At 40.8% G+C, this 11,370-nt stretch overlaps 2 protein-coding genes across 6 annotated transcripts in view; one reads left to right on the top strand and one right to left on the bottom strand.

Annotated features, from left to right (window-relative positions):
* Positions 1–11,370, bottom strand: part of ZNF112 (zinc finger protein 112) — a 60,036-nt gene that overhangs the window by 7,105 nt on the left and 41,561 nt on the right. For 2 of the 5 annotated variants that reach the window (XM_070387560.1, XM_070387557.1), the window contains exons 2-4: positions 11,076–11,123; positions 7,957–8,083; positions 5,375–5,461 (exon numbers count right to left, since the gene is read on the bottom strand). In XM_070387560.1, coding sequence (XP_070243661.1) covers positions 5,375–5,461; positions 7,957–8,083; positions 11,076–11,090 — 229 coding nt within the window. In that variant the 5' untranslated portion in view covers positions 11,091–11,123. Of the gene's footprint in view, positions 1–5,374; positions 5,462–7,853; positions 8,084–11,075; positions 11,124–11,370 lie in introns of those variants that run through there. The other 3 variants (XM_070387558.1, XM_070387559.1, XM_070387561.1) reach the window with 2 other exon arrangements.
* LOC102279345 (SAP domain-containing ribonucleoprotein) lies at positions 1,679–3,389 on the top strand. Its single transcript, XM_070387782.1, is given in 3 exon segments — positions 1,679–1,713; positions 2,737–3,191; positions 3,194–3,389. Coding segments are annotated over 3 exon segments (612 nt in total). The 3' UTR covers positions 3,316–3,389.

Here is an 11,370-nt window from a genome sequence, read left to right as displayed (position 1 = left end):
ATGTGCGCAATGAATGCTTTTATTCAGAGATTTCAAGATTCTGCACTTAGATCATGACATGAAACTTCAATAAACTGGAGGAAAGTTTGTTACTACCTCTGACAATACTTAGAATATCATTTACCTTTGGCTACACCAGGAATAGAAGTAGGATTCACAGAATTCGGGCTATGCATATGCCTCAAAATCAGGGCTATGCAATGCAACCTGGACATCAAAGATGGTGGCTCTGTTCAAAAGGCCTAGTTAAACCATGCACACATTGTCATGGGCTGCCTGGAGATTCCAAGGAAAAAACAGAAGCGGGTAGTCTCAAACTGGAAAGAATATAGTTTCAGGTGGACAAATGTATTTTGCCACACACAAAATCGTGTGTTAAATGCTATGTAGATGAAGGTAAACAGAGACCTTTAATCGATTCTTGATGTCTTGTATGGCCTATCTCTAATGAGTTCATTTTCATGAGAATAATGCGTTCTCCTATGTCACTGTAAGCCATAACCAGTTTAAACTCCTTTTAAAAGATATTTTGCAATTAGCAAGGGCCATGGGGCAGGTGAAATGTGAAACACTGTGGCAGAATTGCAAAGGCAAGATGGGAATTTGCTCTATGACTCAAGAAACTCAAACCAGGGCTCTGTAGCAACCTAGAGGGGTGGGATGAGAAGGGAGATGGGAGGGAGGGTCAAGAGGGAAGGGACATAGGTATACCTATGGCTGATTATGTTTATATTTGGCAGAAACCAACACAATACTGTAAAGCAAGTATCCTTCAATTAAAAATAAATAAATTTAATTCAAAAGAGAATTGCACAGGCAAGTTTCATGGTCCTTTGAGGCAACTTAACAAGCAAAACTCAATGAACAATGACTGTCATTTTGCTGATAAAGTACTTTGATGTTTAAGGAATCTGAGGCACTGGTAGAGTTGAAGATGGGCATGTTTGGGTGGAAATGGCTTGTCTGTTAGTTACTAAAGCTCAGGTTATCAGCAGGCAGCATATCATTCACATCCTAGTGAGAAGTACATTTATTCCCGGAGAACAAGTGGCCCAACAGGGCTGAAGCAATAACACACACTCTCCTAATACTTGGCAAAATATTAATCCTCTTTCAGTATCCAAGGTGAGGGGAAAAAGGCAGTAAAAGGGAATTTTTTTCTCATAATGTGAATATTATCTTCAAATGCAATAATTCTTCCTTAGCTACTGGTGTTCTCCTGTCTCTAAACACGGAGTGTATTACACAAGGAAGAGCACTTTGCTGTGTGCACTGTCTCACCCTTACTGCCGCTAACACTCCTAGTGAACAGCAGCTGCTCAGTAAGCATTTAATGAATAGATCACAGCTTGAGTCATTCTCAGTCACAGAACTGACAGGGCATGCATGTGTAAGTTACTTTTTATGGGAAAGAAGCTGGTGATGGCAATTTTACTGCACAGCTGAAAGGCTGTATGAGAGGCAGGGTTACACTCAGTTACCACTTGCCAGTGAGAAAAGCAAAGGTCACAAGAATCTTGTGGACTGTGTCTTTTTAATTCTGAAAATAACCTTTGAAATGGTGTAGTTTTTCTCACACAAAATCTTAACTCTTGGCCCCACCCTATCGCCAACTTTTAAAACAAGGAAAAAAATAAAGGGCGACACTGACGACTGCGTGGCAGCAGGCTCTGGGGCAATGTGTTGGCTGCAGGGCCTACGGCACGTCCACGAGTACGCATCTCAGTACTTAAAAACAAGAATGCTTAGCGATGTCTTTGGTTTCTCAAAAGCAAGGCTTTCAGTTATTATACTAACATTCTGTCACCTAAAGGTGAAATGGAGTTCCCTGGTGGACCAGTGGCTGCGACTCCACACTCCCTGGGGGACCCGGGTATCCCTGGTGAGGGAACTAGATCCCACATGCTGCAACTAAGACACAGTATGCTGCATGCAACGTGCAGCATATGGCTAAATGCTGCATGTTATAGCCACATATTGGATTATGTAGCAATGATTTTTTTAAAAAAAGAGTTATAATCTCAGATTGGGAGGGATTTCCCCAAGGTACCATGAAGGAGAAAAATTAGTACTTTATTACCGTGAAGGAAAAAAATTAGTACTTTAAAAATAAGAACATATATTTTCAAAATTTTGCATGAATATAAGGTATAAACATGTTAATATATGGAAATACTAAATAAAAAGGTACTTCAAAATATGACATTACATTCCTACTGATACCATCAGGCAGGGGGACTAGCACACTACAGCCCTAGCTCTGTTTTTGTATAGCCTAGGAACAAGAATAGATTTTACATTTTTTAAACTGGTGTAAGAAAAAGCATTTGGTCTCTTTGACAGAGATCAAATATGGTCAGCAAAACCTAAAATATTTACCATCTGGACCTTCAGAGAAAAAGTTTGCTGACACTTTGTCTAAAGAATATATTGCCTGTATGACCTTGAACCTGAACTGAGATGACAACAGAAAAATCATAGAAGTGAAGTAATTTGTTTTGAAATTTTCAGTTGACTCTCATTCCTACCCAGGAGCATTTCCAGCTCCACAGCTGTGACCACGGCTTTTGACATCAGAATCTGAGGACTCAAGAAACATTACTAAAATGTTTGGACTCACATAAATGTCCAGCTTAGAAGTTCTACTTTAAAAAGAAAAACTATGGAAATGTGGAGGGACTAACAAGATGGCCAGACGGTGGAGCTTCATAAGTTTCATTCTGTAAATTAAAAAAGAAAACTAAAGCAGGAGTGTCTTGCTCGTGGTTTGGAGACCAAGGGAATAAAACAAGATCTCATCAACAGGCTCCAGGCATATCTTGAAGAGCATGCTGAAGAGGAGGCAAATGGAGAAGATGTACTGGGAGATGAAACAGAGGAAGAAGAACCAAAGCCCTTAGAACTGCCTGTCAAAGAGGAAGAACCTCCTGAAAAAACTGTTGATGTGGCAGCAGAGAAAAAAGTGGTAAAAATTACATCTGAAATACCACAGACTGAGAGGATGCAGAAGAGAGCTGAACGATTCAATGTACCTGTCAGTTTGGAGAGTAAGAAAGCTGCCCGGGCAGCTAGATTTGGGATTTCTCCAGTTCCATCAAAAGGCCTGTCGTCTGACACCAAGCCTATGGTTAACCTGGATAAGCTAAAAGAAAGAGCTCAAAGGTTTGGTTTGAATGTCTCTTCAATCTCCAGAAAGAGGATGACGAAAAGCTGAAAAAGAGATTTGGGATTGTCACAAGTTCAGCTGGAACAGGAACCACAGAGGATACAGAGGCAAAGAAGAGGAAAAGAGCAGAGCGCTTTGGAATTGCCTGATGAAAAGCTTTTGATGCTTTCTGTTCTCCAGTGGTTTCCACCTCTTTGACTCTTCCTGGTCACATGCACAGTTATGTGCAGTAATGAGGGAGCATGTACCTGGGTACATCTGTGAAGCATGTTTGAATTGCAGTTCCAACTTTAAAATTATTATTTTGCTTGTTAATAAAAAAAATAAAAAAAGAAAAAGAAGAAAAAAAAAAAGAAAACTACAGCCCAGTACCGCCCAGTGAACACGATGCAAAAATCAATAAAAAATTCTGAATTCAACAGCACATTAAAAGATCGTACAAGACAATCACATGGGACTTATTCTAGGAATGCAAGGATGGTTCAACGTCTTCAGATCACTACATGTGACACCCAGTATTAGCAAAATGAAGGATAAAAATCATATGATCAAAAGCAACAAAAGCAAAAATAAACAAGTGGGACTACATCAAACTAAGAAGCTTCTGCACAGCAAAGGAAACCAACAACAAAATGAAAAGGCAAACTTACTGAATGGAAGAAAGTATTTGTAAATCATATATTTGATAAGGGGTTAATATCCAAACTACATAGAGAACTCATACAATTCAATAGCAAAAAACAAACTATTCAATTTAAAAAAAGTGGGCAGAAGACCTGAATAGACATTTTCCCAAAGAAGACACACAGCTGGCCAACAGGTTCATAAAAAGATGCTCAACAACATTAATCACCAGGGAAATGCAAACCAAAATTACAATGAGCTATCAACTCCCATCTGTTGGAATGGCTATTATCAAAAAGATGTGTGTGTGCGCTCACTCGCTTCAGTTGTGTCTGACTCTTTGCGACCCTATGGACTGTGGCTCACCAGGCTCTAAGGCAAGAGATGACAAACGCTGGCAAGGATGTAGAGAAAAGGGAAGGCTTGTACACTGTTGGTGGGAATATAAGTTGGTGCAGCCACTATGGAAGTCGTTATAGAGGTTCCTCAAAAAATTAAAAATAGAATTATATGATTCAGCAATTCTACTTATAGGTATTTATCTGAAGAAAAAGAAAACACTCACTTGAAAAGATACAGCCCATAGGGTTGCAAAGAATCAGACATGACTAAACAACAACACATGTACACTGTACAACATGTACACCACAGAATTATGTACAACAGTCGAGATAAAGGAACAGTCTCAGTGTCCACTGATGGATAAACGGATAAAGAAAATGCAACCACAGATAAATATGAAATCTTGCCATTTGCAACAATGCAGGTAGACCTTGGAGGTATTTAAAGACAAATACTGCTCGATCTCTATTATACGTGGAATCTAAAACACTCCCCAACACACACACACACCAAGCAAGCTCACAGATACCAGAAAACGGATGGGTGGTTGCAAGAGGCAGCAGTTTGGGGACAGGAGAAATAGGTGAACTGATTTTTTTAATTTAAACAAACTGAATAAAAAAGAAAAGAAAACTGTAGCTAGGTCAAGAGACTGTTACATATTAGAGGATGGGACAGTAAGAAGAACAGAAAAAGATAAATAACTGGGCATTTAACTGAGGAAGTTAATGCAAGAGTGTCTCACCTGAAATTGCTGCATGGGAGGGCAGATTATCCTTTAGCACTGATCATTGCTGATATTTCTCTTAGCTGCCTGGCTATTCTTATCCTTTAAGGAATAATGAGTACCTATCCATGAATACTAAAGGACACCTACACAGAATTAGGACAGGCGTTCATCTGACGACAAACACCACTCTGGAGTATCTCTCTATCACATGGTTTACTCTATACCTGTTGGCTGCCTCAGGGAGGACTGAAGACAGGGAAGACCATGCATGTATTAACTGACTCACTCATTCAAGGCACACAGCAAAGCAAGCCAAGTAACCCGAAGCAGAAGCATCACTGAGACAGGTCTGATGGGTAGCAAGTGGGCCAGTGCAGCTGGGACAGAAGGAATGAGCTAGGATCGGAGAAGCTAGAGCAGTGAGGGTACAGACACCTCAGGGCCTGACCCCTTCTGACTCGTGTTCTGGGAGGGGCTCTCTGGCTGCTGGGTGACTGCCGGATCGTTCTCACCTGAACACCCATCTCTCTGGGACTCCATCATCAAACGCTCTTCTCTCTCCAGCTGGAATATAAGCTCTGGTTTGAAGGGCTGATTTCCTGTAAAAAAGGAGAGAAGAGCAAAAGTTTTCAATTTTGACCAAGTCTAACTTGTGGTTTTTTGGTTTTTTCCCCTCCTGAATCATATTTTTGTTTTTTGGGGTTTTTTTTTTCTTCTTCTGATTCACGTTTTTGGCATCATATCTAAGAAATCTTTGCCTAACCCAAGGTCATGAAAATTTTCTCCTGTGTTTCCATCTACAAGTTTCACACTTCTACATTTTACATCAGGCCCTTCATCCACTTCAAGTTAATCTTTCATTTTGTAGGTGGGAGGCATGCAAATGTATGCATACAGAAGTCCAAGTGTTTCAGCACTATCTGTTGAAAAAATACTTTCTCCAGTGAATTTCCTTGGCCCCTGCAGAAGAATTGCTTATTCTGTTCACTGCAGTAAACAAATCCACTAAGGAGTGTTGAGGACTGCAATTCATTCTCCCATCCTCCTCCCACTAGACCTAAAACTAAAGGTATATAGAGTTATAAACTGTATTCCTTAGCTACTTCCATGAATCCTTTCCTTTCTCTGTTTACTGTGGTTAAGGTATCCCTTTCAAACACAACTCATTTTTCTTTTCGATGATCATCCCTTCACATTCTTATTTGATTTACTTTTTAGAATGTGTTGAACTAAATATTTTCTTAAAAGACTTTTTTGACGTGGATCATTTTTTAGACGTCTTTATTGAATTTGTTACAGTATTGCTTCTGTTTTATGTTTTGTTTTGTTTTTTTGGCTGCGAGGCATGTGGGATCTTAGTTCCCCAACCAGGGATTGAACCTGCATCTTCTGCATTGGAAGGTGGAGTCTTAACCACTGGAGCACCAGGGAAGTCCCCTAACATATTTACAAAAGTCCAAACTAGACCAAAAGGTGTTATTCAGACAAGTGTGACCCTCTCAAACATCCCTTCCACGCCATCACAGCTCACCATTGACAAGAAACTAAATTCATGATTTCCTGATTAATCCTTGTGTTGCTTACATACATTTACTTATTTTTCCCTTTTTTCCCTTACACAAACTAGTAAGTATACTATTTAATGCTCTTTTGTACTTGGTTATTTTCAGGGAAAATTCCTACAAGTGAGTTGCTGAGAAAGGGTAAATCCATAGTTCTGTTAGACGCTGTCAAATTCTTCTCCATAGGGGTGGTATCGTGTTGCATTCCCACCATCAAAACATGAAAGTGCTTTATTCCCTACAACTTTGCCACCCCCCCCAATAGTGTTAAGTTTCTGAATTCTGGGGGACTTCCCTAGCGGTCCAGTGGTTAAGACTCGGTGCTTTCACTGCTGGGGCCTGGGTTCAATCCCTGGTTGGGGAATGAAGATCCAACAACCTTCATGAGACAGCCCCCCCCAAAAAAAAAAAGTTTTTGAATTTTTGCTAACTTCATGAATGAAAAATGGCGTTTCAGTATAATTTGAATTAGTACCTCTCTTACTTTGAATGAAACTGAATAAATATTCATACATATACATATTTTTATATATCCATGTATATTTATGTATATGAATATAGGTGTACACATCCAGACACACCCCTAATCCTAGCTCTAAGCCCTAAGGCCAGGAAACAAAGATACCACAGTGGCAAGGACAGTTCCTAGCATCCAAGGCCTATTTTGTAACCTTTCCATATAACAGTGTAGCCTTGGGTATAACAGCTTTTAGTGAGTCCTCAGAGTCCTCTAGCAAATTATTTGAGGCTCTGGGCACCCCCCAGCTTGCCACTGGTGTCAAGAGTGTAGTCCTGGGGATTCCTGAACTTGGCCTGCACACAGAAGCATTTAGGGATATTAGGGCCATGGCATGTGTAAATTACCCTCAAATGGTTCAGATGTAAATTATGCATATGAGAAAAGAGCATTCACATAAACGATAAAGTGAATGGGGTGAAATATCACTCTAGGTGTGTGTGCTGTGCTCAGTCACGTCTGACTCTTTGTCACCCATGGACTGTACCCTGCCAGGCTCCTCTGTCCATGGGATTTTTCAGGCAAGAATATAGGAGTGGGTTGCCATTTCCTCCTCCAGGGCATCTTCCCGACTCAGGGATCGAACTTAATCTCCTGTGTCTCCTGCATTACAGGCAGATACTTTACCACTGAGCCATAGGTAAAAGCGATAGGGGTATTCTTGTTCTATACTTTTGCAAATTTTCTGTATGTTTGAAGACAAGTATGTCACTAAAGCAGAAAAACCAAAATACCTCTGAAAAACCACAGCTACAGTTATTGGCACCATGAAAATCCAAAAAGCGCAGCAACTCGACTTTATGGGGCAGGACCACAAGCTCCCCATTCATATTAATAGTTCAAGGGACAGATTTTTTTCCTGGACAGAAACACATTGTCTCTGTCTCTGGGATTACTAGGATATATAGGTACCTAAGCTGAGAGGACGATTTTAGGAGTTCCAGAGCTTCAAATGACTGCACCCACAAAGGAATCCCAGGAGGATGACACTGAGTCCCCGAGGCACTGTGCTCACCCACTGAGAGCAGGTTCTGGAAGTTCTCCAGCATCACTTCCTGGTACAGCCTCCTCTGAGCCGAGTCCAGCAGCCCCAGCTCCTCCTCGGTGAAGACCACAGCCACGTCCTTGAAGGACACTGGCTCCTATGACACCAAACACACACACACAATGTTTATGGAAGAGGGACAGCCCCGAGAAAGTGCAAGGACGGGAAGTGGTTCCAGATTCCTAAGGACCAAGTCACATTTCAGCAACTGCCTTCTGTTTGCCTTTCACACTGCTGATTCCATCCACCAGAAAGGCTGCAGGAAAAGGAATCCTTGCACTTTAAACTGCTGCCTTTTGATAGTACCCCTGTAGGTAAGTCCCTGGAGCTCTGCTGCATTGCATGGGTTGCTAGAAAAGCTTTAGTTCCAACCGTGTGCGATGGAGTCTGTTTTCCCTCTTTTTATATACATATACCAACCAGTCCATCCTAAAGGAGATCAATCCTGGGTGTTCACTGGACGGACTGATGCTGAAGCTGAAACTCCAATACTTTGGCCGCCTCATGCGAAGAGTTGACTCATTGGAAAAGACTCTGATGCTGGGAGGGATTGGGGGCAGGAGGAGAAGAGGACGACAGAGGATGAGATGGCTGGATGGCATCACCGATTCGATGGACGTGAGTCTGAATGAACTCTGGGAGTTGGTGATGGACAGGGAGGCCTGGCGTGCTGTGATTCATGGGGTCGCAAAGAGTTGGACACGACTGAGCGACTGAACTGAACTGAACCGCTTATTTGATGCGCCAGACTTACAGGGCATGAGTCACCTTTCCTATTCAAGGATGGAGCCCTCCTCTGTGCCCCATCCGGATGTGTAGCGTTTATGGACACAGCTCTGGGGCCTCACTCTGCCGTGGGGCCCTGGACCCAGTCTGCATCCTCTCTTCACTTGCAGGCTGTTAACTGTACCTTAGGGTACTAGGAATAATAAAATGAGTGACTATAAGTAAAACACTTAGGAACAGCGCCTGGTACATAGTATATACCCAGTGTGTGCATGCTAAGTCGCTTCAGCTGTGTCTGACTCTTTGTGACACCATGAACTGTAGCCCACTAGGCTCTTCTGTCTGGAATTCTCCAGGCACGAATACTGGAGTGGGTTGCCATGACCTCCAGATCTTCCAACCCAGGGATTGAAACCGCATCTCCTTACATCTCCTACATTAGCAGGCAGATGAGTTCTTTACCACTAGAGTCACCTGGGGAGCCCAAGTACCTAATAAATGCTAACTATTATTATGATTACTGTTACCATCATCATTGCTGACATTCCACTTCAGGGCTATACAGTAATTCAAGGAATTGATGGTTGAGAATATAGTGAACTGATACAAATAATGCATGCTTACTTAGTTTTAGAGTAAACAATGTTGCAAGATTGTTTCCATATAGACCTTAGTCCCTAGAACTCTGCTGGTTATCTCCTGAAGATAAATTACAAAAAGTAGAAATGGTAATGTTAAAGAAAAACAAACTTTAAAGTTTTAAGACCATAATGGCAAGTGTTTCCTCCAAAAAGATTTTTCTTAATTTATTCTGCTTCCAAGAAAGTATAAATTCCTAAGCCTCCATACTCTGGACAACAGTGGACACGAATACTTAAGAGCAAAAACCAAAAAACTTGGATAATCTCAGAAGTCAATTTGGGAAGCCAAAACTAGTTATCTCAAAAACTTTCACAAAATTGATAAGTAATGAATATTACTCTTTTCATATGTTTACTGGTCATCTGTTTCTTGTTTTGTAATAACATTCATTCACTTGGGGACAGTAGGCCTTTTCTTCCATATATGATATAAACTCTTTTCTTCCTACCTTGTTATCTGTCTTTTAATATTTTTGCTATAGGGAAATTTAAAATTTCTGTATGAAGACCTGCTCAACACTGCATTTGTTCTGGCTGGAGCTTCAAACACCACAACTTCAAGTCTTGGTCTCTGAATAAGAACTCTGGTTTGGTTTGATTTTTGGTTTTTGTTTTGTGTCTTTCCACCCCAACTGTATGCCAGATACTCTTGGTCCAGAAAGACTTTGGAATCGGCCAGACACGTGCCTACTGCAGAAACCTGAACAGGATCTGAACTTACATGAACCTCTTATTTTCATGTTGATGGGGAAGATGATTCAGTCGCTCTCAGGGCAGTGAATAGAGTTACGGATGGAAAGTACCTGTGTCTTTTTTTTTTGGAGTATAGTTGCTTTACAATGGTGTGATAGTTTCTGCTATACAGTGTCTGTATGACTTACAGTATGACTAAAATTTTATAATTAAGTACCTGTGATGCTCTCATTAATTCATGAATGGTATAACACAGAAAGGTACACAGACAGACACAGACACACACAAAGAAAGCTTTCAGGTCCCGGAAAGAAAGAATCTAGATCTTTTTGAATGAAAACAGCTAACACTCTTTTTCTGAGTTCAGCGTCAGTATGATTCTGTTAGACAAAACTACTCTTTAGGTGTTCTTTTTACAAAGTCTGTGGGGTACCACTTAAAAAAAACTTATTTAAAAAAATTTTTTTTAAGTTTTGAGTCCCTAGAACATTGGACAAATAATATTAGAATTCTCTCAGAATTACTGAGTAAAGATTAAATAAAGGGAAAATGAGTCTGTTGTGTAAAAGTGCAAGAATCATCAAGACGTTAAAGGTTGTGAATGAGGAATACTTTTTTAAAAAGGAGGAGAATGTATAAAAGTTCATTGAAATAATGACAAAAATTGAGTGCTATAATCTTAAGTGAAAAAGAGACAATTAAAAATTGTATCGATTATTGCAAGTCTAGTTATGAATGCACATAAAAATAAACATAAAAAAACAGGTGATTTGTAGGCAGGGTAATAATGTGTGGGCCTTCCCATTTTAAAAATTTCCATTCTCTTTTACACTATTAGTTGTGAAACAAAATGGTAATATATAAAAACTGAGGAAGGAAATTTTAAAGAAGGTGAGTCAAGAGAGCATGGCACACAAGCAGTATTAAATGTCTGCCGCCATTCTTTACTCTTGGCAAGGAAGAGAAATAAGGTATCCACTGAGAAACGAAATTACCTGTTAAGTGACAGAAATAAAAAATCCAACTCACCTGGAACTTCATCATCTTCTTGTCCTTTTCCTGGGGAAAGGCAGAGACCTGAAGAGACACAAAACAAGAAAGAAGCCATGAGGGAGGGGGAAACGCATCTCTGTGCAAATCAGAAAAAGGTGTCCCTTCTCCTGGGCAGATGCAGCCACACACACCTTCACAGGCAGGGTGTGGGCTGGGGTCTAACCATCCCTAGGCTAACCCGGCAGGATGCCCACCAGAGAGGGGCAGCCTGCACCGCCACACCCTGCAGCCCTCACACAGCTCGAGCCTCCCCAGATACACACTGTGAACC

This window comes from Bos mutus, chromosome 18 (assembly GCF_027580195.1).
Source record: "Bos mutus isolate GX-2022 chromosome 18, NWIPB_WYAK_1.1, whole genome shotgun sequence".
In the NCBI taxonomy this organism is placed as follows: Eukaryota; Metazoa; Chordata; class Mammalia; order Artiodactyla; family Bovidae; genus Bos; species Bos mutus.
The sequence above is the reverse complement of the archived record's forward strand: the minus strand, read 5'-3'. Positions and strand labels throughout refer to the sequence as shown.